Source organism: Rhinolophus ferrumequinum, chromosome 6, assembly GCF_004115265.2.
Source record: "Rhinolophus ferrumequinum isolate MPI-CBG mRhiFer1 chromosome 6, mRhiFer1_v1.p, whole genome shotgun sequence".
Lineage (NCBI taxonomy): Eukaryota > Metazoa > Chordata > Mammalia > Chiroptera > Rhinolophidae > Rhinolophus > Rhinolophus ferrumequinum.
In genome coordinates, this window is record NC_046289.1 from 10462185 (window position 1) to 10487398 (window position 25214).

At 39.2% G+C, this 25214-nt stretch overlaps 2 protein-coding genes and 1 long non-coding RNA gene across 9 annotated transcripts in view; 2 read left to right on the forward strand and 1 right to left on the reverse strand.

Annotated features, from left to right (window-relative positions):
* The first annotated feature begins 120 nt into the window (after positions 1–120).
* Positions 121–7024, forward strand: NDUFB1 (NADH:ubiquinone oxidoreductase subunit B1). The gene is made up of 3 exons (XM_033109717.1): positions 121–214; positions 5462–5606; positions 6871–7024. The coding sequence occupies exons 2-3, from the start codon at positions 5470–5472 to the stop codon at positions 6905–6907; spliced, it is 174 nt and encodes a 57-aa protein (XP_032965608.1). The 5' UTR covers positions 121–214; positions 5462–5469; the 3' UTR covers positions 6908–7024.
* Positions 225–11828, reverse strand: LOC117024245 (uncharacterized). Its single transcript, XR_004423335.1, has 3 exons — positions 11710–11828; positions 5909–6267; positions 225–3452 (listed from the first exon to the last, which is right to left on the reverse strand). It is a non-coding gene; the product is annotated as an uncharacterized LOC117024245 (long non-coding RNA).
* Positions 11829–12004: 176 nt separating this feature from the next.
* The window catches only part of ATXN3 (ataxin 3), a 33329-nt gene continuing 20119 nt past the window's right edge, over positions 12005–25214 (forward strand). For 4 of the 7 annotated variants that reach the window (XR_004423217.1, XM_033108332.1, XM_033108337.1 and 1 more), the window contains exons 1-6: positions 12005–12072; positions 17870–18034; positions 18282–18326; positions 19993–20078; positions 20497–20563; positions 22875–22962. Coding sequence is in view for 6 of the 7 variants with exons in the window: in XM_033108332.1 (XP_032964223.1) it covers positions 12049–12072; positions 17870–18034; positions 18282–18326; positions 19993–20078; positions 20497–20563; positions 22875–22962 (475 nt within the window). In the remaining variant the exon portion in view is untranslated. Of the gene's footprint in view, positions 12146–14266; positions 14318–14480; positions 14622–17869; positions 18035–18281; positions 18327–19992; positions 20079–20496; positions 20564–22874; positions 22963–25214 lie in introns of those variants that run through there. The other 3 variants (XM_033108334.1, XM_033108333.1, XM_033108335.1) reach the window with 3 other exon arrangements.

Below are 25214 nucleotides of genomic sequence, written 5' to 3' on the forward strand. Positions count from 1 at the left end.
ATTTTAAAATAAATTATAATGTGTGAAAGCTAAAATAAATATGAGAAGAGTCACATATTAAAAGGGAGGAGAGGTACGGTTTCACTATGCCACCCCTCTCTTTGAGCGGACGTGGCAAATGGTGGGTCCCGAGGCCGCGGCTTCCGCCGGCGCCGGAGGCTGGGCTCGCCGCTGCCCTTGGACCAGGGGGTCGCTGTTGGCGCGGAGACCGCAGGTGCGTGAGGGGTTCCAGGGCGGCCGATGCACCGTGGGTCACCGTTGTGCAGGCGGGGAGGGTGCACCTCTAGGAAAGCCATCGGCGGTGGAGTGTATATTGGGGTGGTCTGGCCTCCTTGGGGCTGGAGCGGCCGGCCTCCTGGGGCTTCTGAGAGAAGGTGACGGGGGAAAAGAAAGGTTAAGTGGGGGGTTCTGGTGGATGGCTGGGCTCGCGTTTTCGTCTGGCGGCTTTTAGAAAGGGTACTCTGAGGTTGTCATAACTGGGAAACGTCTTTAAGAGATCACCGGGTGACCGCCCCCTACTGGACCGGAGAGGAAACCTGCCGGGATCACACTCCTAGGGCTGAAGCAGGGAAGGAACATCTTAGATTCTTTCGGCCTCATTCCAGTGTTCTGTCTTCCTCGTTACTCGGGGCGGGGAGCTAACCTCTCTCTCTCCTAAATCTCAAAGCCTCTTGAGCCTACCATTCCACAAAATGTGCACTTTAAAAAAGTGTAATATTTAAATTGTTATTAATTTCTTAGGTGTATAATATGATTATTACACGGTTGCAGACTTGAAGGAGTTCTGTTTCTTCATGCATCCAGCACTCTTTTCTATAGGTTAAGTCGACACTTTTTGATCAATACATAGAAAATGCTGTGGGGACCAATTAGAGAATAGAAATATATTTTTTAAACTTTTCTTTATTTTAAGTGTGTTTTTTCAGGACCCATCAGCTCAAGTCAAGTGGTTGTTTCAACCTAGTTGTGGAGGGTGCAGCTCACAGTGGCCCATGCGGGGATCAAACCGGGCAACCTTGTTAAGAGCACCCCGCTCTAACCAACTGAGCTAACTGGTTGCCCCCTAGAAATAATTTTTTAAATGACTAATCATCTATATTTTTCCACCTGAATTCGGAGCCGCTTACAAAAATACTCCTGGATAATTTTCTTTTCAGAAGTTAAGTGGAGAAAAAAATGGGTTGGAGAAGTAATACTTAATTAGGAAAAATAAGATAAAGTCAAGAGTGATGTTAATATAAATATTTACCTCTGGACTTACCGTAAGAGACGGTAAAGCAGAAATAAAATGCTCGGATCAAGGAGCCAGACTGCCTGACTATGAATCCCAGCTCTGCCACTTAACTGCGTTTGTGACCTTAGGCAAGTTGATTGTTCCTGAATGTCCCCATCTGAAAAAAATGTCTACTGCATTGGGGGCATCTTACTAGTTAATTTTTGTGTAGTATTGTGAGTATCACATAAGTTGGTGATTATGAGAAGCATTAAGAACAGTGCTTTAGAGTGTTTTGTAAGAGTCAGCTCTTTCTAGAGGTAAGCAAAAAGAAAAAAAGCTTGATCAGTTATGTGATTCCTTGAATCCATAAGATAAAAACCAATTATTTTGTGTTTGTTTGTTTTTCAGAAATACCAGCTATGTATTTCTGTGGCAAAATTTTTCTTGAGAGTCTTCGTATCAAGAAGACACTAATATGTACAGTGCCCTCATGGGCACCCATGTGGGTGTCACTCTTCATCCAAACCTAGGCTTGTCTCATTGGAACCTGTCCCCTTTGCCCATCCCTTATGCTCTTAGTGGTCCCATGACCAAGAGTCAGAAAACCTGTCCATACTCCCCCTTCTATCCATTCTCCAGGGAATCATTCTAGCTCAGTTCTTATGTCCATAAACCTCCATCCGCCCTGGTCATCTACTTGCAGTAAAATATATAGGACAAATTGTATGCAGTGCCACTGTTCCCAGAGTCCATTAAATAATAGATTGTACAAATGTAATATGAAATGCCTCTGGGACTAACATTTGTCATTTACCACTTGGGGATGGAATCAGACTGCCTTCATGGTGGTTGAGTCCAACTCTGGATTCTGAATGTACAGAATCCTTTTATCTGTCAAGTCCCACTATCTTTTCCTATAGTCTCTATAAAACTTTTAGGCAGCTAAAGCCTCAAGGACATGTCTTATCTCTTCTGCTTGGAGTAGAACCAGAGAAAATTAGCTTCTGGCCCTGTTGGTAGAATACCAATAATGAATGCTTACTGGTGGCCCTGGACCTATTTAAAACAATTTTGGGCTGAGCACATGTACTTTTTTGTTGTTGGTTAAATACAAACAGTATCTAACAGTTGTGTTGAGGGTTAGAATTGACAGGTTGAGAAATATAGGGAAACTAATAAGGACAGGTGACAGAATAGCTGACGCGTGGACTTCTGCAGAGACCTATATTGTCTAGTATTTTGCAGTGTAGTGCTTTCAGTTACATTGTCCTAAAGGCACGCATTGTTATTCCCATACTTGACTGGTTTAAATTTATAAAACAAGTAAGAGGCTAACTTCGTGGGGATTGGTCAGAATCACAAAAAGTACCTAAATGTTTATCAAAAAGTACTTAAGGATGTAAATGCAAATAATGCTAAGAGAACCACCGTCTTCTAGGAAATAAGGTAGATTAGTTACGTTTTCATTTTTATGTCCAAGATTTATTTGCAGCAAATCGTCTGAGGAGTTCTTTCAACTATACAGATTTTTCCAGCCCCACTCTGGAGGTAGGGCCGAGGAGTCCCTGTTTTGAAAAAGACTCCCCAGGCTATTTTCATATGCAGTCAAGTTTGAGAATTCCAGCTATAGACAATAGACTAAAACTTAAAACTAATTGATGACTAAATTGTAAATTATATATTTTAAACATCTTATTTACATCATCATTTTCTAGATCAATGATATTCAGACTGGAAACCGCTGTGTGTAATATTACACTTTATGAAAGACAGTATGTAGTACAGGCATACCTAGTTTTATTTTACTGTACTTCGCTTTATTGTGCTTCACAGAGGTTGCATTTTGTTTACTAATGAAAGGCTAGACCCTCCACTAGCAAACAGATTATGACTCACTTTATTGGGACACTCGCTTTATTGCGTGGTCTGGAACCCAAACCGCAATATTGCCAAGGTATGCCTGCAATTTTTAAGTTCATGGCCATTTCCTAACCCAGTGCTTTTTGATAGTGAGTGGTTCAAGTTTGAGGAATAAAGAATTAGACTGTGTCAGTGTGAGAACCAGTGTCGTGGAAGGAGAGGCAGGAATCTGGTCTCCGTAATCCTAGCGCAGTTTCGTGCTGAGCGCTTTTGTTGGCAGTAACGTACTAATACCGAGCTGCGTAATGACGTTTCAGTCAGTGACGGACCGCTTATAGGATGGTGGTCCCTGAAGATTGTAATGGGGCTGAATAACCTGTAAGAAATGGAAAGATGTGTGTTGTAGCAGGACATTTCTTTTCTCTGATGGAAGCAGAATCTGCACAGCAGTGTCGTCATGCCCTGGGCCTTCACACTCACTCCCCACGCACTGCCTCACCAGGGCCACGTCCAGTCCCGCAGGCTCCATTCCCAGAAAGTGCCCTACCCAGGTGCCCCATGTTTTCTCTTCTACACCGTATCTTTACTGTACCTTTCCTACGTGTAGTTACACAGATACTATTGTGGTACAGCTGCCTACAGTATGCAGTACAGTAACCTGCTGTGCAGGTTTGTAGCCCAGGAGCAATAGGTTACACCATAGAGCCTAGGTGAGCAGTAGCCGGTAACCTGGGTTTGTGTGAGTGCCTCTGGGATGTTCGCACGATGACAAAATCGCACGTTGCATTCCTCAGAAGGAATCCCCATCATGACCTTACTCTCTTTCTGGGGTTTCCTCATAAGTCTTTTCAGCCATTCTAAATGATTTACTCATTTTAGACTCTCTCTGTGTTTTCATCATAAGTGCTCAGCCATTCTATGTGATTTACTAATTTTAGACTCTGGGTTTACGTCCTAAGTCTTCTCAGCTATTCTAAATGATTTACTTATTTTAGATTCGTGTGTAAGGTATATTTTGATTTTATCTTTAGGTGCAAATTTGTTCAGAAAATTAGCAATTCAACTATGTTTTTATGAATTAGTGCAAATTTATTTACCATATGATGGCTTCTGATTGTTCTATTCCTCTGGCTTTTGGAAACTCTTAGAGCTTAAAAGCTCTTTAGAGGAAAAACTGAGGATTCCTAGATGGGCGGGGGGCCGGTGAAGGGATTGAAGGGCAGTCGGTGACCACAGGATGGCCATGGGGTATGAAAATTAATCTGGGGAACATAATTTAGTGGTTACCAGAGGGTAAGGGGGTTGGGGGGTGGGAGATGAGGGTAAGGGGGATCAAATATACGGTGATGGAAGGAGAACTGACTTTGGGTGGTGAACACACAATGTAATTTATAGATGATGTGATATAGAATTGCACACCTGAAATCTATGTAATTTTACTAACAATTGTCACCCCAATAAATTTAAATAAAAAAAAAAAGCTCTTTAGTATCGTAAACACCAATTTGGGGAGGGGTCTCTTAAAGAGGCATTGTGTTGTAATAGAAAGCACCCAGAGCTTTGAAGCCAACCTGAGTTTGAGTTCCAGCTCTGCACTTAATACCTATGATATTTGGGGTAAGCTGCTTTCTTATGTATAATGAGGATAATAAAAGTTATTTCATGTTACATATAGGACTATATGTTTCTGGTACCTAGTAGTCATCCTATAAAAGTAAGTTCCCTTCTCTCCACATCTTTTGTAGAGTCATTTAATTGACATTCAGATCTACTGTAACATTATTGAATATGGTTTTTGTTTAAAATTTCTCTCGTAACTTTTAAGTTCCTTTCCAAAATTAGTTTTCGGCTTTGCATAGTGGCAGTATCATACAGCCAATGAGATTTAGCGAAAATAAGATTACTGCTAATTGAAAAATTAGTTGTCAATAATTAATAGCTTTAGCTAAAGAACTCTGCTTCTGGCAAAATAGTATTCTATATTTGTTTTAGCATTGTGAGAGTTTTAAAAATATTTTACGTGTGAAAGTTTTAAGTCAATAGTAGGTGAGTATAAATACTCAGCTTTTGCAGGTAGAATTTTTTTTATACTCTCCATTTCTCTGCATTATATCATATCAGATCACTGATGGAACTAGGAAAAAAGTTAGTAAATTGAATTTAGTGCAGTGTAATTTTTATACTAATTTTTATACTAAGACTATATAGTCTTTATCAAATAAATTTTAAGTAGTATACTACATTCGGATGCCAAGCAAATTTAAAGAGGCTTATGCTTTTAAAATCTATTCCTATATTCAGGGCTACCTTCCTGTTTCAGATGCAATTTAAAAGATATATCAAAGGCAGTTATATTTCTGACAATCTTTTTTTTTTTTTTTAAAGCATTCATTATGAACGTAATTCAGATTGTACGTGACCACTGGGTACATATACTTGTCCCTATGGGATTTGTCCTTGGATGTTATCTAGACAGAAGGAATGATGAAAAGCTAACTGCCTTCCGGAACAAGAGTTTGTTATTTAAAAGGTTAGTTTGGGTACTTTTTAAATCAAATATTAGCCAACTTTTGGAAGTATTCTTAATATCATATATGCCATAAAGAAACAAAAGGGGTAATTCCCTCCCCCCAGAGGACTTAGATTTAAGTGATATTATTTTGTACTCTTGTTTGTTGTTTAATTCTTGCGTAAAACTGTATGATTACACTTGGAATGTAAACAAGTCTTCAGTTTATGAAGTCTATTACAGATCTTTGAAAATCCTCCCCGCCCCTTTTTTAAAATTCAGGGTACATTTTAACAAAGAAACAACGTTTTAAAGCAGCTCACCAAATCATACTCTGTATGCAGCTTTCATGTACATTATCATATACTGTCTCACGTAAGCCATGGTGTAGCTGAAATAACTGGCACTACCAGTGGCTTGGTGCTGTGTTCTCAGCAACACCGCTTGAGAGCTCAGGCACGGTGGTTGTGTGATCACAAGGCGACTGTTAGCTGCCGGGTCCCACTGTGTCTCTGGGGATGGCTCCTCTGGCAGCAGACTTGGAATTGTTAGCAGGGCAGGGTGTCTGCCACTGGGTGTGCAGCTGGGTAGGAGGAGGCTCAAGGAACAAGGGAACTGAGCAGAAGCCACAGTCAGTGTAGAGGAGGTTCCCAGTCAAGGATTTCCAGAAAGATAAAATGAGCTGGAAAGGGTCTAGAAAACATCAAATGAACTTGAGAGGATAATAGCTTTCATATGAAGATAGACTAAGAAATGAATCGAAAAGATGGTAAGAGTTTAAAATCATGAGAGAATAGAATGAATACATTGAATCTAACAAAGTTTTTTATTTTTTTTTATTTTTTTATTTTTTATTTTTTTTAAAGATTTTATTGGGGAAGGGGAACAGGACTTTATTGGGGAACAGTGTGTATTTACAGGACTTTTTTCCAAGTCAAGTTGTTGTCCTTTCAATCTTAGTTGTGGAGGGCGCAGCTCAGCTCCAGGTCCAGTTGCCGTTTTCTAGTTGCAGGGGGCACAGCCCACCATCCCTTGCGGGAGTCGAACTGGCAACCTTGTGGTTGAGAGCCCACTGGCCCATGTGGGAATCGAACCGGCAGCCTTTGGAGTTAGGAGCATGGAGCTCTAACCCCCTGAGCCACCGGGCCGGCCCCAAAGTTTTTTAAATGGATCAATTTAATAGAATATAAAATATTGAATTCATATTTTTTGACTTTACCTTATACACCCTCATAAAAGTTTTATTTATACTTTTTCCTTTCCTTCCTTTTTTCTTTCCACACAGGGAATTGAGACCCAATGAAGAAGTCACCTGGAAGTAAAGGCTGTGGCTGAATTACAGAATGTTCACATTTTTAAAATTAAGAGAGAAATAAAAACACATTATTTAATTTGGAGTCTCATTCTTTTAGTGCTGGAGTAATCTTTCACATTTCAAGTAACAGGCACACTAGCTTTGAAAATAATTATTGAGTGCCTGATTGTGTACACTGATTAAATTTATAATTAGCATTTAATTTTCTGTTACTCATTTTGATTACAGTACTAATAACTCACATAGTCAATGTTTTCCTCAGAAATTTTTCTTTCAAACCATGTGCTTCAGAGGAGCTTTAAAAGGATGATGCTAAGATTTTATTTGCTAAAAATCATACAGCTGAAAGTTGTAGTGACCTTGGGTTTGGTATTTCTTAAATATAATACATAAAGCATGAGCTAGTTTTAAAGATCAAGAAATTGTACTTTATTGAAATTAAAAACTTTTGCTCTTCAAAAAAGTTAAGAAAATGAAAATGCAGCTATAGACTGGGAGAAAATATTTGCAAAACACAGCCAAAACAAAGAACTTACATCTATAATATGCAAAGAACTTAAGAAGACAACCCAATTTTTAAAATAAGCAAAAGACTTTAGCACACTTTAAAATAGATTTGAGGGTGAAAAGATGCTGAACAGCAGCAGTCACTAGGGAAATACAAATTAAAAACAGACACCACCACTACACACCTACTTATTAAAATGCTTAAAATTAGAGACTGGTCTTACCAAGTGTTGGCAAGAATGTAGAGCTACTGGAACTCCCACTCACTTGCTGGCAGGAATGGAAGACGTAGCTGCCAGGAGGAGTTGTACCAATTTGTAAATCAGTTTAGCAGTTTCAAGTTAAACACAACTACCATATGACCCAGCCATTCCACTCTGAGATACCACCCAAGAGAAATGATAGCATACGTTCACACAGACACTTTTGTGAATGTTCATAGCAGCTTTATTTCTAATAGCCAAAAATTAGAGATAACCACAATGTCCATCCAAAAATGAATGGATAAATGTGATAAATCCATGTAATTGAGTACTACTCAGCAATAAAAAGAAATCTATTGATACAATGGATGAATTTCAGATTAATTATACTGAATGAAAGAAGAGACAAAAAGAACACACTGTGATTCCATTTATATAAAATGTAAGAAACTGCAAGCTAGTAACAGTCATTGCCTGGGGAACCAGGGTGCAGAAAGGTAGGAGGGAAGAATTACAAAGGGGCATGTGGAAACTTGGGTATAGTATGTTCATTTTCTTGATTGTGATGGTTTCATGCGTATATACATATGTCCTCTCATATTCGACTACCTCTCTTGGGAGACATTGTTTTAGGTGAGATTGAGTTCAGAAGTAAAATTACAATGAAATGATATTCCCTAAATTATCACTGATTCTTGTCAGAACTCAGGACCCAAGCCAACAGCCATTACAAGTTTTAAAATGTCAAACGTTTACAATTCTGTTAAACTATTTGATTTTGGGTAACAAAATTAATGTCAGTTTAAAAGGTATAGTGTTCAAGAAGCTAGAAATATATGCAATCTCACTTGTTAACATAAAATTTCAATGAAGTGGATTGAGAAAAGCTGATTGTCCGAGCGGACATAGAAAGTATGGAAGTGCAACTATTCCATCTACCCTGTCTCCAGGAAGTCTCCCGATTAGCTCAGTAACCTCTTCTACTGAATTATTGTAATACTTTTTTGTGCCAATCAGTCAGAAAGAATTCATGCATTTATTCACTGTTCTGTACCACCACTTTATATGAAGACTCCTCTGACCCTCAAAAGTTGAGTCTGGTAGTGTAGAAAGTAATCGCAGTATGATGTAATCAATGCTTCAATACAGGCCTGTGCAAGGTACTGTGGTGGCACAAAGGACTTTTCATCAGAGAACTTTCTGGAACTCAAGGGAAAGAGCTGGTGTGACTGGATCAGAGGGAATTCTGGGAGATAAAACCAGACAGGTGGTGGGTCCCGATCGTAGAACTTTTTAAGCCAGCAATGGGAAGGCACTGAAGGATTTTAAATAGAGTAAGATTTGTGTCATTATTTAAAGATCCCTCCCAATATAAGTTCCATGAAGATGGGACTGTTTGTCTCTTTCACGGTTGTAATCCAGTGCCTGATAACATAGTAGTACTCCATTTGTTCAACGAAAGGAAAACTGCTGAGATTTGTGTTTTTGAGAGATCACTGACAGCACTATGAATCGAACATACTAAGACTGGAATCAGAAGAATAACTCAGAGCTCCTCAAACACTACACGAAACCAAGGCAGCTTGAGCTAAGCAGTAATAATGAAAAAAGGGGAGAGAGAGGAGTGAATATATAGCATTTGAGGTCAAACTGGGACAAGGGGTGAGGTAGAAGAGGCGGGGGGAAAGAATGAAGAATGGTTCCCAGACGCTTGGCTTCACTAATTCATTTGAAAGGCATCATCAACTACTAGATATACGAAATCAAATAAGACATGAGCCCGGCCATCAAGACATTTATAGGGTAGTGGAGATGCATGATTAAACCAAGTATTATGATGCTGTGTAAAAGGCACTGTGTATGACTGAAGCACATACAGGGGCTCATAAGTAGGACAGGGACTTCTGGATTAGTTGGACAGGGACTTCTGGATTAGTTGGAGAGCAGGGAATGCTTTCTGGGGAGTATGGTCATTAGGTTTTGAAGGACGATATGTGTTGTCTTGCAAAGTGAAGTGCTGACTATCAAATGGAGTTATTAAAATAGGAAATGCAACAAAATCTAATACCCAAATCATACAGAAATTTGGTTTCAGAGATAAAGCCAAAACCAGAACCTGCATTCTGACTCCCAGGCATTGATCTTTTCACTTTATTCTTGCTATTAATCATGTGCTCAATAGGTCTAGAAGGCCTAATGAAATGACTAATATTAATTCAACATTACTAAATACTGTCAGGCTCTGTTCTAGGTGATAAGGATTTAACAGTGAACAAAACAGTAAGGCCCTCTGGCTAGCGTATATCCTAGTAAGCAATGAATTACTGTAGAAAGTTGAATCATGTTCCTCCAAAATTCAAGTCCACCCAGAACCAAAGACCTTATTTGGAAATAGGGTCTTTACCAATGTAATTAAAGAGCTCAACATGAAATCACCCTGGATTAAGGTGGGCTCTAAATCAAGTCACTGGTACCTTGTAAGAGGACGTGGAGAGACCCAAAAGGAAGAAGGCCATGTGAAGACACTGGCAGAGATTGGAGTTATGTGGCCACAAGTTAGTTAATGCCAGGAACCACCAGAGCTAGAAGAAGCAAGGAAGGATTCCCCCTAGAGATTTCAGAGCTGACACCTTGGATTCAGACATCTGGCATCAAGAATAGGGAGAGAATAAACTTCTGTTGTTTTAAGCCACCGAGTTGGTGGTAATTTGCTACAGCAGCCCTAGGAAATGAATACAATCACATAGTTTTTCTGAATAATACATTAATAATATAGCTCAAAAATCAAGAATAAAACTGTAGTGAAAAGTCTCCCTCCCACCCGTATCCTATTTAGCTAGTTCCTTTTTCATCTCAAACACATAACCTCTGGGATTCCTGTATATTCTTCCAGAGATGCTTGTATATAAATACATGTTTCTCTACATGGACACACACTCTCTTTAGGAAAAACATCAGAAAAACTGTTTTGCATATTTTTTCACTTCATGAGACCATGATGTGTTTCCCCAGTTAGGCGACAAGTCCTTAAGAACACAGACTATTTCCCCAATACAGGGGGCCTGCAGGACTGCAGACCACACAGAGACGTTCAATAAGTGGTCACCGAATCCTTCCTTGAGCACCTGGTCCTCACTCGCGGTCTCCATTTCCTTACCTCCTGGTGCCCCCTCTTACTCTGAACCTGCACTCTCCAAAGTCACCAGTGGTCTCCCTAGCAACAAAATTTAGTGGGCCCTTGTCCTTACGTTGCTCAACCTCTTCTTGGCAGCAAGTGACACTGGCTGCTCTATGACACATTTCCTTCCCAGGGCTTCCATGATATTACACTCTTCTGCTTTTCCTCCCTTTTCCTGGACTAGTCCTCCACTCTCAGGGCTGTGCTCCAGATATTCTTCTCACGCTCTTCCTTTTCCCCCTAGATGATTTTATGCACTCCTGTGGTTTTAGTTGCTTTTTCAATGTCAACAACTCCCAGTTCTACAGCCAAACCAACCTCCTGAACTCCAGACCAACATTCGTGTGTGTGTGTGTGTGTGTATGTGTGTAAAATCTCCACCCATTGCTCAACATGGTTACTTACCCTACTTTCAAGGTGCAACACCTGCTCCTGCTCTACTTCTTCAGCTTCCTCAAAGCCCTTTCCCCATTCTTTACTGGATCTTTCAGCTACGTGAATTGATGCTTTCTCTTCAGGGCCAGAACACATACACTAGTAACAAGGTGTCTGGATTTGGACCCCAACCCAAACTAGTAATTCACTAGTTGTTGACCTTGGACACTGTGCTGTTCTTAACCTCTCTGTGCCTCAGTTGCCTCATGAGTAAAATGGGATAATAACAACGCCTGCATCAAACGTTGCTGTATTAAATTCATTAACACATGCAAAGCTCTTAGAAGAGTGCCCACCCTACAGTAAGCCCTATATAAATATTAACTATCATTTTCACGTAAGTGCTAGGTATTGGGGGACGCAATGATACCTGTTTTTAATGAGGCAGAGGAGGAAGATACTAAATAATCATAATCAGATACAATAAGTAGAAAGTACAAAGTAAAGTGGAAAACAAAAAGAACATAGAACCCACGTGGCACTTACCCAAACCCCCACAAGCCGAAGAATCTACAGCAACGGGTGGGAAGTAGAGAAGATCCTCCAGACCTCCGGAGGCGCTGCAGGATCCTCCAGCAGCCCAGGCAACAGTCCACGAGAGGACGTGCTACAAAGGTCACGTGTCCCCGCGTTCACAGCCCCGGCGTTCACTCGCTCTTCGGTCCACGTGACTCTCATCCTCGGGGGTGATTGGTCCGCATGAGGAGAGTGTTTAGGGGCGGGTCGAAGCGGGGCGGGGCCGGGGGGGCGGAGGGGTGGGGCCGGGGGGGCGGAGCCGGAGGGGGCTGGCTCGGTGCGGGGGCCGTTGGCTCCAGACAAATAAACATGGAGTCCATCTTCCACGAGAAAGTGAGTGTCCGCATCCGGGGGGACCGGTGTGCGGCGCTGTGGCGGGAGTGGGGTGCGGTATCTCTACCTCCCGGTGAGCTGGGTGGGGCCCGAGTCACCCCCATCCCGATCTCCCCGGGCGGGCGGAGCTTCACCGGAGGGGAGCTTCATCGAGGCCCCCACCGCACCCCCCGCCCCTGAGGCCAGTGCCGACGGTCCCCGGGGAGCCCGGGGTCCGAGATGTCCGGGGAGCCGGGAGGGAGTGAGGGCAGGGCGGTGGGCGCCTCGGGGTACCGGAGAGGGGGTGGCACCGAGTGGGTTTGCTTCTGTGCTTCCCTTCCACTTTCCGTGGGATTCCTTCTCCAGTCCCTTCTTCCCTACTCTCGTAGGTTTTAGCTAGTCACCTCTCGGACACCTCCCTCGATCCTTCCCAACTCTCCCAATACTACCCCTGGCAGAATTATAATAACTTTTCCTTCTCTGGACTCAATTCTATTTTGGAATCTCTCATACACTTAGCTCCCTGGTGGTGTATTCATGTCCTTCTCGTGCACTAGGTTCGTGAGTCTCTCGAGTGCAGGGACGTTGGCTCAGCCCACGGAGGGCCTGACACTAAGGGACAAAGTAGGAAACCCCGTGCGCCCCTAAACAGGGAAGTCGTCATAAGTGTTTTTGTTAGGAAATGTTTGGTTTTCGTTTCTTTTGATAGTTCTATCTTTCCGGATCAGGAAGCCAGCTTTCTTATTGGATACTAGGGGTGAACTGGAATAATATTGCAGTGGTGCGCCTAGCTTGTTTTGTTTTGATTCTTCGATGACCACGTACTTGAAGATGCTGTTTGTGGCATGTGAAGAAACTCGTCTTTTCCCACGTAGAGTTATCAAGCCTTTTGGGTGTGAGTGAAATCTTCCTCAGGACAGCTATGGCACATATCTTGTTTCATAATAGTCTCGTTTGGAAAGGGTTGCTGGTGCGGCTCTTATTTAGTAGGAGCAAAGGGGTTTTCTTTTGTTAAATACTTCTAAATGATCATTTATTTAAAAAAAATTAACACACGACAATCAAATAAAGCAATCAAAGACCAGAGACACAGCATCAATCTAAACAGATTGTTAAATGGAATGCTTTTCTTTATAGAAAACATTTCAGAAAGTTTGGCACGTTCTAGAATGGACCAGTTTTTATGCGTGGGGAGGAAGAACTCCGATAGAGTTATTGCTAATCCTGACTTGATTGACCTAATTTAGGAAACTTGGACAAGAGAAATTTAGTTGCTTGTCAAGGAGATTGCATGAAGAGAACCCTTGCATGTATGTATTTTTATTACTAAGTTTCAGAAGCTTTGGTGTAGGACCAAATGTTTCCACATGGAAAACTTCCAACATTTTCCACACCATTTCTTGAGACCTACACAATATATATATTTTAACAATATTGGTTGTTACCTCTTTTGGATACATTTCAATAAAGGTAACTACCAAACCATGGGATCAAAAGAAACTGGGGGATAGCCTAATGAAAATGCATTTATAAGAAAGAAATCAGTCTCAATTATTAGCATGTGTGTAGGCTTAAAGATACTTCAGGAGAACATTTACGCTTATTAATTTTTGTGTACTTAGCAAACGAAGGTTCTTCTCAAGTTCTTTGGGCATATTTCAAGAGTATGGAAAGCATCTGTAATCATAGGACCCATTGTTAATCTCATACACAGTCCATTATGAAAATACTTGACCTTAATGTGCATTTTTCCAGCATTCTTGCTTCTCCTCCTACAAAGGGCCCTGTAACCACTTCTCCTTGGAATATTGGTTTCCCCATTTTCAGAGTTGTTGCTTTCAGTTCCTTTTATTAAGTTACAATGTAATCTAAACAAGTTGTTTACTGACATATTCTCTAGCGCCTGGCACATAGTAGGTGCTCAATAAATATTTGAATGAATCAAATGAGTTCTTTGAGCATCTAAGATGTATATGGTGCTGTCTACCTAAATAATTTTTCTGTAAATATTTTAGGCTTTGCAGGTCATATATAGTCTCACATACTCTTGTTTATGTGTGTTTTCCCAACCATCTGTAAATATAAAAACCATTCTTAGCTGCTAGTGCAGGTTGAATTTGGCCCAAGGGCTTGAGTTTGCCAATCCCTAACTTAAACCCTAATATTAAATGGCCATTAACTGCTTTTTTGTTTTGTTTTTATGTTTTTAGTTCCGGTGCCTGCTTTCTCTCATTTTTGTTATCACATCTATTGCTGACTGCTCTTGGTGAGGTTATTGTACCATCTGAATTGGTACTTCTATGTGATATAAACTGGGAATGATGACTGAACTGGTTGGGGTTATATTTAAAATTAGTGAAAACACCTAAAAGATGCTGAGCATTGACTTTATGACATCTATTATGCCCTTTGTGATTGCCTGTTCTTAGCCGTCTTCAGGATACTTGAGGTTTAGTAATAACCAAATTCCACATCAGTGGCCTGAGGAAGTGGTACCTAATAGCACAGACTTGAAGCCTCTGCCTGGGTTTGGAGCCCAGCTCTGCCCTTTACTACCTGTATGATCCTGGGTAAGTTACTTCCTATCTCTGCTCCAGTTTCCTCTTCTGTGTGTGAGGATAATAAAGCGTTTTCCTCGGAGTTGAGTGCTTAGAATGTTACCTGGCACTTAGCGCTGTAGCAGAGCTGGCATTGTTGTTATTTGGATGCCTGTGTTTGCTGAATCTCCTCAAAAGGGATGGAACCTTATTATCACTCAGATGAGAGGCTCAAATAAGACATGAGCCCTGCCACAGCCACCCTTACTTAGGTTCATGCCCGGTTTCCGTTCTAGTCACTAGTGTCTCTGGGAATTTGAACTAGTTTCAAGTTGGTCCTAAAATCTTTGAGGGCAATGGGGGAATGATTTGGATGCTGTTCCCTTTTGTGGTTTTATAAAATATCTTGGGAAAGCTGGAGATGCAGTTTCTTCATCCTCTGATCCCAAGACAATCAAGTCTGGTGTTTGTTTTTTGTATTGTAAAGGAATTTTAAACATTATGTACAAGAAATTTTATGTAACAAATAATTACAAAACACAAGAACAGATACAAAGTACAAGAAATTTTATGTACCGGTAACAAATTTATGATATTTACATATCACAGAAGGCCAAGAACTCTTCTGCATTGCAACTTTGTCCTAAGTTCAACAAAACCAATGATCATATTCCAGGGTATTATTTTGCATGCGGAAATCGTTGATTTCTAGAGTTACACTTTTAACTCATAAGCATAAATAAAAGAATTAAAAACATTTATATAGATATGGAATTAATACTACCCAGGTGTAATGCACATCCTTATTTTTCCCTTACAAATTTGGGCAAAAAAGTGTGCATTATGCACAGCAAAATACGTAGGTCGCTCTTGATGCGTGCAATCTCTGTATCTTAGCAGAGGCTTTTTGTTGTTTGATTTTTTTTTTAAATTAAGTATAACACATGTTGGGGCACCACATCATAAGAGTACAGCTGAATGAATTCTTACAAAGTAAACACATACCCTTGTTTCCCGGAAAATAAGACCTAGCCGGACAATCAGCTCTAATGCGTCTTTTGGAGCACTTATATTAATTTTTGCTCCAAAAGACGCATTAGAGCTGATTGTCCGGCTAGGTCTTATTTTCGGGGAAACACGGGATGTGCAAATAACACTTAGATTGAATAACAGACGTTTATTTCCCTGCATCCTCTAAGCCCCCCCCATGCCCTTTTCCAAATACTAACTCTCCTTCCACCCCTGCAAGGGTCACCACTATCCTGAATTCTAACATCATAGACTAATCTTGCCTGTGTTTGAACTTTTGTAAATGGATTCATATAGTGTGTACTCTTTTGAGTCTGTTGTCTTTTAACATTGAAGGGTTCATCCATATCGTCGCAGGCAGTTATAGTTAATTTATTCTCATTGTTATGTACTATCCCTTTGTGAATATGACACAATTTATCCATTCTACTGTGATGGACATCTTTGTAATTTCCAGTTTGGGAGCCATTTGGAATAAGTAGTGCTTCTATTAACATTGTAATACATGTAATACATGTAATACATGTCTTTTGATGAACGTATGTTTGTATTTCTTTTGTTTGCATTCTGTACCTAGTAGTGGAGTTGTTAGATCACAGGGTGTTAAGCTTTAGTAGATACGGCAAATAATTTTCCAAAGTGGTTATACTAGGTTATGCTTTCATTAATAGTAACTAATAGTTTTGATGTCTCTAGTTCTCCCCAACATTGTAGCCACTCTGGACAGTGTGTGGTCTTGGTAAAACATGGTGGTTTTAATGTACGTTTCCCTAATGGTAATGAACTTGAGCACCTTTGTGTTTTTAAGCCATTCGGCTATCCTCCTGTGAATGCTCGTTCATCCTGTCCATTTTTCAGTAGGACATAAGTAGGACGTCTGTATGTCCTTCAGTTCGTGTTCTAGTATTCAGTGGGAGTTGCTCTCTGGTGGTAGGAATACAGTAGAAGGAAAAAGAGGTGCAGACAAGTCCCCTCACCCTTGTGACTGCACCTTGAAGGCTAGATACTGCTTCTTTACTCTAAGCTACTTATTCCGTACCAGATTATGAAGATAAATTAACCTCTCAGCCCCCAGTCTCAGACTCAGACCCTCTCAGTGCTGCCTTCCTATTCCATTATATCTGTAGTCTCTGTATCTTTTTCAGCAGCTGAATTTTGTTCTAGAACATGAATTCACCAGGAAAAATATATGTTGCTCTCTGGGCTCACTTTCTATTGTGTAACATGGCTCAGAACAAATTGCAGGATGTCAGGCTGGATTACGGAACAGACTCTAATGGGGAAAGGGAGAACTTAGTGGTCCAGGGTTAGCAAGAGAAGAAAGTGTTCTCCTGTCTGCCATCATCCCACAGCAGGAAAAACCCCTGTCTGTGTTCCCAGGAAGGGATCTCATTCACCCGTGAATCTCCCTTCTTATAAGGCAAGTAGGGGAAAGCAGCACTGTTGCCAGGAGAGGGGTGACAAGCAGGCTTGTCAGTGCCAAGCAGTTTTACACGTATGAGTTCCACAGCTGTTCAGCATCCACAGAACCTGGGGCCCAAGGGAAGTTGCACTCCCCACTCACATAACAGGAAGTCAGTGATCCCATGGAGTGCTGAGCTTGGATGCAGCCCCCCGCTTTCCAGCTTGTCCAGAAGTGAGCTCCAGGGTGCTTTTTGGGTGTCTTGCTCATTGCATCATACTGTGTGTGTATTATTTACAGAGTTCCCTGAAGAGAATCTCGACTCTGTAGCTATAAGTCTTAACATCAAACAGAATTTTTCTTACCTGTATCAATTCTTGAGATAAGAAGTTACGTGAACAAGCATTTAGTTCAAGTAGAGATTATCTTGTTAAAGAACAAATGTCCTAGGGATTAAAATCCCCTTTCAGCATTAGTATAATAATTTACCATGGAATCTCTACAGATGGGTTTATATTAGGCACTGAAATTGAGGGAGGCTAAATGTTTGTAGAGTAGTTTTTAGTAAATTATGAGATTTGGTGTATTTGATAGATGATAATGTTTAATATAAATCGTTCTTAAGTTTTTTATCATATTACTAAATTATTGTAGTTTCATTAATGGTAGAATTGTAAAATAAATGTTAAATGAAAATGCATATACCTTATGTTAATCATGTTTGTCAAAAACTAAAAAGGTTCAGCTTTGACAGTATTAAGAAGGTAATGATTAAATTCCTCTTTTAAAAAGACACTGTACAAATCTGTTTAACGAATCACATTTGAATTTTTTCTTTTGGAAATATTAGCAAGAAGGCTCACTTTGTGCTCAGCATTGCTTGAATAATCTATTACAAGGAGAATATTTTAGCCCTGTGGAATTATCTTCTATTGCACATCAGCTAGATGAAGAGGAGAGGATGAGAATGGCAGAAGGAGGAGTTACTAGTGAAGACTATCGCACATTTTTACAGGTACTGATTTTTAAACTCACCAAATTGCATGTGGTTTTGTTTTTCATTTTTTTTTAATGTGGGTATTGTTTAGAAAAGGATAAACCATTCTGCTTATCAGGATCTGACTTGTTAATTATAACTCTGCTCTTGACTTTGTAAATGGGGTTGCACAAGATGTTATTTTAAATATGCACACTAATGACAGTTTTTATCCTTCTCTCCCCACCTTCCGCCCCCGCCTGAACTACCTATCCAAATTAAACAGCAGCCTTCTGGAAATATGGATGACAGCGGTTTTTTCTCTATTCAAGTGAGTAGTCACAAGCGAGTACTAAGTGTTGTTTATGTCCCAGGCGCTGTTTAAGCTCAGGGTATGGTTGGTAGAAGTATTTTTTCACAGCGTTTCATAGTCACTGTAATGATGTGACCTTCAGAAATTCCTGCAGTAGATTGTGTCTAAAATGAGTATAAGTATACTCTAGAGTACTAGATTTTTTTGTATAGATAAACTTGAAAATTAAGATTGTAGAATCTTCATTTTAGAGTAGGGGTTTTTTGTTTTTTTTTGGAATTCTGGCAATTTGATAAAATTTTTTTTATTAATTTCAGGTGTACAAAACAATGTAATAGTTAGACATTTATCATTTATACCCCTCACACACACAGGGATAACCCCCCTCCCCCAATCTACTACCCTCTGACATTGCATACAGCTGTTACGTTTCCACTGTCTCTATTTCTTATGCTGTACTCCACTTCTTGTGAATATATATATATATGTGTGATATATCTATACATAAAATTATAGTTGACATTCATTATTGTTCAGCTTCAGCTTCAGGTCTACAGTGCAGTGATCAGGCATCTACACCATCCCTGAGGTGGTCTCCCTAATAAGACAAGTGTCTGGGATGTAGAGTAGGGCTTTTTGAAAGATTTAATTCTCATCTGGATGCTAATAACCTTAATTCCAATAAGTCACAGTCTTTTAAACTTACTATCTCTTGTGTAAATTTGAGAAAATGCAACCTCACTCCCCTTTAAATCAGCTTTCAGAGGAAGCTATATAACTTGTGAAATTCTTTTATCTGTGGGTCTTTCGATCTAACACCTGGGAGGAGGTGTATCCAGAGGTCTTTCAAAACCTCTCTTGAGGGGCCTATTTCTGCAGGTGTGTTTGTTTGCATTCCTCTCATGCTGTCCTGGACTTCTCATTCACCAGCATTCCCTGTCAGTGCTTCTTTGTGGACGGTTCCAGGTAACAGCTATACAGGGCTGGCATCGGCTGAGTTCTTGCCATTTCCTGTGCGTGCGCTGCCCTTGGTGCTGATTCACGTCTGCCCGCTTCGTTGCATTCATTTTTTGTCTCTTCTGGTACCTGGTTCACTTGCTTCTTTGTTGGCTGCCTTGGAAGTGAATTTTCAGAAATCTCCTGTTTTTTTCAAGCAGTTTGAAATAATCAGGTTTATCTTTTGTTTTTTCCTAAAATTATAAACCCATGATAATAGAAGTTTAAAATCTATAAAAGCTTCAGTTTAAATCTGTAGAAAGAACTCATTTTCACAGACATACGAGATAATTATCACTGTTACAGACATATCAGGTAGTCAGTTGAAATAAAATTTCTCTAAAGCGGGACCCATAGCAGCCAAAGTTTCATATGGGGACTAGTTTTAAGAATAGCACTTAGTAGATAAAATACACATCTGGATTTTTGTCGCAGTTTTACCTAGGAATTCTGTGGTTCTCTGAATATCCCAGAAACCCAGTGTTAAAAAGCACTCTTTCAATGTTGTGTTTATATGTTATATATAAATTTAGTGATATATCTATACACATACACTTTTTAAAAACCATAGCCTTCTAGGGAAATTGATATATGAAGTACAATTGTTTGTACAGCTAATATGGCTACCCTGTTTGTATTTGGAATTGAATGGTTTAGCTCATGAAAACTCACTATTTTCTTCTAACAGGTTATAAGTAATGCCTTGAAAGTTTGGGGTTTGGAACTAATCCTGTTCAACAGTCCAGAGTATCAGAGGCTCGGGATCGATCCCATGTGAGATTGTATTTTGCTTTTCCTACACTTCTTTTCCTAAATTTGACTTTTAGTGTTGTAATTTCTTAAAGAAGCAAAATATATTTTGAATGCCTGTGTTTTGATGTGTCATGTTTCATTCCCTATTTCACCTTTTGGGGATGTCCGTGAACCTGTGCCCTCTAAGGCTTCCTGGCAACCCAGTGTCTGGCAGCGCACAGCTGATCCTTCACTGCTGTGTGATGCCATCGTTTTTGCAAAGCATCACTAACCTGCAGAGAGATTCATTCTGTTTGTGATTTTTTAAAAATCAGTGCTAGTAAACTGTAAACATAATCCTAAATTACCACGTTTTGTATAATACTTACCAATAGACAAACTAAATGAATATGAACGCTAATATTTCCACTTAATATTGGATCTGTATTTTTTTTTCTAGAAATGAAAGATCATTTATATGCAACTATAAAGAACACTGGTTTACAGTTAGAAAATTAGGAAAACAGGTAATGTGTCTCCTCCTTCCCTGTCTTTTTTCACATTCTACACTCCATTTGCAACTAAAATGTAAGGGATTAGTGCCTAAAAGATGAAGAAACTCACCAGTACTGTGTGTGTGTGCGTGTGTGAGAGAGAGAGAGTTTCAATCTTGATAGATAGGAATTTGTTATTTTAAAAGACAATGTCAATTTTCCTTATATATTTATTTGTGACAACCACATACAGTTTAGCTGTATCATAAGAAGAATTATTTAAGACAATGTAAACGTGGTTACTTATAAGTGGGTTTTATGTGATAAATGTTCTATCAGCTATTTCACTTATAGATTTGTATTTAGCATAGTACTATCACAAAGCTTGAAATAGTGTTCAGCATGAATGAAAGTTTTCAACCGTGTTTGCTTTAGCTTAACAAGATTATTCACATTCCAAAATGCCACATAATACATATATCCACAAAAAATAATTTCTATTAAAAAAAAAAGAACATGGGATATGTCTTGAGCAAGCCCTTTTTAAGATCAAGAAATGTACCTACAGTGTTATTTTTAAAAATAATTAACAATGATCGTTGTACACACAGTTCCATTTTTTTTAAACAGAAATAAAGTCCTTCGTTTAGAATTTTGAATCTTTGAAAGAGTGTTATTGAAAGCGTGCTAATACAGTAAAAAGGAATTAACTAGGATACGTGCAACACCATGGGTAAATCTCCAAATAATTATTTTGAGTGAAAGAAGATAGACGCAAAATACTACATACTGTATGGTTCCATTTATGTAAAAGTCAAGGAAATGCGAATTTCCTGCGAATAATCTGTCCTGATAGAAAGCAGATGAATCAGTGGTTGCCTGGGGCTGAGGAAGGAGGAAGGGTGAAGGAGGAGGATCACGAGAGCACAGGAAACTAGGCAGCGAGGAGGACATTCACTCACTTGGCTGTGGTGGCTTTAGGGTGTGTGCATATGTTAAAATTCTCAAATTGTACACTTCAAATATGTGCAGATTATTGCATGTCGATGATACTTCAAGCTGTTTTCAAAAATAATACCAAAAAGAAAATGAAGTCAAGAAAGAGTGCATTGAGTTAAGTCATTAAAAGATAATTCAGAAACAAAACGCCTTGCTATTATCTTTTAAAGTCAGCCACCGAGAAGCAGCTTCATCGTAAGTGGTTGTTTCTTATGGTCCCTCCTGAGGAGCTCAGAGCAAGTAATGGGGACGTGGTGTCACAGAGAGTGACCCAAGTGCGAATAAGGAGGAAATGGGGTGTAGTAGAGAGTGACCCAAGTAGGATCAGCTCTAGGGAAAAGGCAGGGCAGGACACTGCCGAGATTGTTTAACCTCTGGGTTTTATTTATATCTTTGAAAATTATGATCAGGTATTCTTGTTTTGTATAAAGTAATCACCGGATTTTTTTAAAGATCTGAAGGCTTAGATTCCGGAAGTTCCTATGTATTGATTTGACTATAAATTTATCTATTTTGAGAGATTTTTTTGTTCATTTTAATTCTTCAAAATTGAATTTTCACATTTTAAATTATCTTTGACAAATATAGGAAAGGTCAAATTTTGGCTTATGTCTGGCTGTAATTTATGTTTTTGTTTAAAATTGTATTTTTCACTATAGACTCTTATGTCTGAGGTCCCTGTTTAATGAAAAAGGTGACTGGAAAAAGTATTATGATCTATATGAAAATTAAAGAAAAATAGTTGGTCATGATACTGACAGTAGCTTTTGAAACTTTTTGTGTCTTGTGGGTTAAATTAGGAGTCCTATGAAGTAGTGACTAAATGATGTTAATTACATGTGATGGTGGCTTAGTGACCTCTTAAAATGAAGTGGTGGTTAAAGATTTTCTTCCTGGAATGCCTGGCTTTTTTCTCACAATCGACATTTTTGACCAAAATTATCAGTAATGGGAAAACTGTAGTTGTCATTTTTCTTCCACATCAATATAATGTGATTAGATTAGGATTTTGTTAAGCATACTTTGAAAAAAGATTTAATTATAGATATCAATAAAGACACTTTAAAAGTAGTATCACTTTCTCTTCTTTTTTTGGGGGGGGAAATTTAAAGTATATGGCTTAAGACAAACTTCTATTTTTAAAAACATTTAATAGTGATTAATCTCTAACATTCTATTTCAGTTTTTTTAAATCACATTATTACTTTAAAAAATATATCTTGGTTTGACATGTTTCCAGTGTTAGATAGTCATACTAAGTCTAGACGGGTTATACCCTTCACCTGTGTAACTTCCTTTTAATTGTAATGTACACTAACTTCAATGTTGGACATTTTTTTTCCAGTGGTTCAACTTGAATTCTCTCTTGACGGGTCCAGAATTAATATCAGACACATACCTTGCACTTTTCTTGGCTCAATTACAACAGGAAGGTAAATAAAGATGGAAAGTTTTATAATGTTATCTTTCAAAGTAGCTAAATAAAACTAACTCATGAGATGTGAGAGTAAGTAACAATACTGTTTTTATGGCAGTGGCAGTGAAAAAAATCTTTGTTTTACATGGTGAACTTGAAGTTGGGGTTTGACTGATACTGTTCAGGTAGAGTTCTCACTGACACCTGGCCCTTTCCCGAGGATGCTGCTTCCTTTGCAGCCCTTCTAAGTAATGCCTCTTGTTTCTTCCATACCTCACATACCACAGGGCCAAGGGGAAGGCCAGGTGTTCTTCTTGCTCCTCCTAACCTCCTCTAGGCTGCTGTTCTGGCCTAAAAACTCCAGCTCCTTTGAAATATGTGCCTCTAGATTCAACTCTACCTCTACTCTTTTGCACTCACCTGTAATCCTTCTCCTTTTCCATTGAAGATGTTAGGATCTGACTCACTGTCTTCTCTCTGCTTCAATTCCATTCATCATTCTTAGTGATTTCTATATCAAAAATCAATCCAATCCAAGACTTTGCTTCTTACTTTCAAAGATCACTGTCTTCACTCTTGCCTGGCCATTACCAATAACTGTACCACTTTCAAACCCCAACTGCAAGCATCCTACTCTTTGACTACTGCCTCTGACCTTTGTACCATATTTTCTGTTTTTTCCGTTCAGACCATTCTTTAAACCCTACCACAAGACCCAGACATTCCCCTTACAATCTTACTTCTTTTCTTACCCTGCTTATTTTCTATAATCCATCATTATAATCATTTCGCTGCATTCAACTCCTTTCTCCTCTCTCTCCGTCATACTTTCATGACCTGGTTAAAAGCAAATCTTGGTCTTGTCTATTCTTGTACCAGAGCAGCTGAACAATGGCTAAAGAATATCATAAATATGATGATTGATTTTGCTTTAAATTAATGATCACAAACTTCAAATGAGCCTTTAGTGCTACTTGCCCTTCCTACTATGTTTTTTTAGTACCTTTACCTACTCTCCATGGTGGTTATTTCATAGCTTATCTCTTCAAAATTAACCACCCCCCTCTCCCTTCCTGACTCCTAGCTTATGACCTTCCTTTGTATTCTACTGAGAAAAGAGAAGAAACTGAAAGAGAACTTCATCTTTCTATTAGAAAATCTGTCCACTTGCCTATATCTCTACATGGGCTTTGAGTCTATTAAAGTAGATGAATTGTCCCCTGCTCCTAACCAAGACCAACGTCTATTCATTGGGGCTTGATCCCAGCTCCTCCCACTTCCTGAAGCTCTTTGCTCCTGCTTTTATCTCTCCCCTCCTGTAAGATCAGTTCTCCCTCTTTCTGTATTATTCCTATCAGCAGAGAAATAGGCTCATTATGTCCATTGATTAAGAAGAAAAGGCCACTCTTAATTCCAGGAAACTCCACCTGCCTTCCATTTTTATTTTCTCCTTAGAATCATCTCCAGTGTGCTGTCTCCTGTTCGTGAGCTCGTTCCAGTTACACTGTCACAACGTGTCACTGAAAAATTCTCTTCTCAATGTCACCAGTGACCTCTGCATTTGCCAGTGCCAGTATTTAATTCTCAGTCTTTTATTTGCACTCATCTTATATAAGAGTATAGTTGATTATACCCTTCTTTAAACAGAACTAAACAAAACTTACTGAAAATTTCCAACAAATATAAAGTATAGAAAATAACTTGATGAACCGTCATGTACCTTTCACCCAGCTTCACCAAATATCTTATAGCCAATCTTGTTTTATTTATATCCTACCCTCTTCTCCTCTTTATTTGAGCAAATACTAGGCATCTTATTATTTTCTCTGTAAATTTTTAAAATTAAAATCTGTAAAAGCAAGGATCTTAAAAAAAACTATAGCCACAATACTATAATCACACCTAAAAATTTTAACTATTACGCTTTCATAACATCAAATACCCAGTCATTGTTTAAATTTCCCATCTCTGTGGTTGTCTCTTATGTTTTTCACAGTTTAATCCAGGTTGAAATAAGGTTCATTGATTGCGTTAGATTGAAATGTCTCTTAAATCTAGCTACAGGATTCCTCTCCACTTTATTTTTTCTGTGATTTATGTTTTGGAAGAAAATGGGTCGTTTGTTCTGTTTCCCACATTCTGGATTTTGCTGATTACATCCCTATTTTTCTCTCAGGCCTGGATACCCAGTAGTTTAGTCCTTAAATCAAGAGGCTTAAGCAGATTCAGGTTGATTTTGGGGGGACAGAAGGCTTCACAGGTGGTGTG

What these genes read in the sequence shown, in the direction of transcription:
- NDUFB1 (XM_033109717.1), top strand. Translation starts at nt 5,470, where the DNA reads ATGAACGTAATTCAGATTGTACGTGACCACTGGGTACATATACTTGTC. An exon ending in AAGAGTTTGTTATTTAAAAG is followed by an intron (nt 5,607 to 6,870) that starts GTTAGTTTGGGT and finishes CTTTCCACACAG; the next exon opens with GGAATTGAGACCCAATGAAG.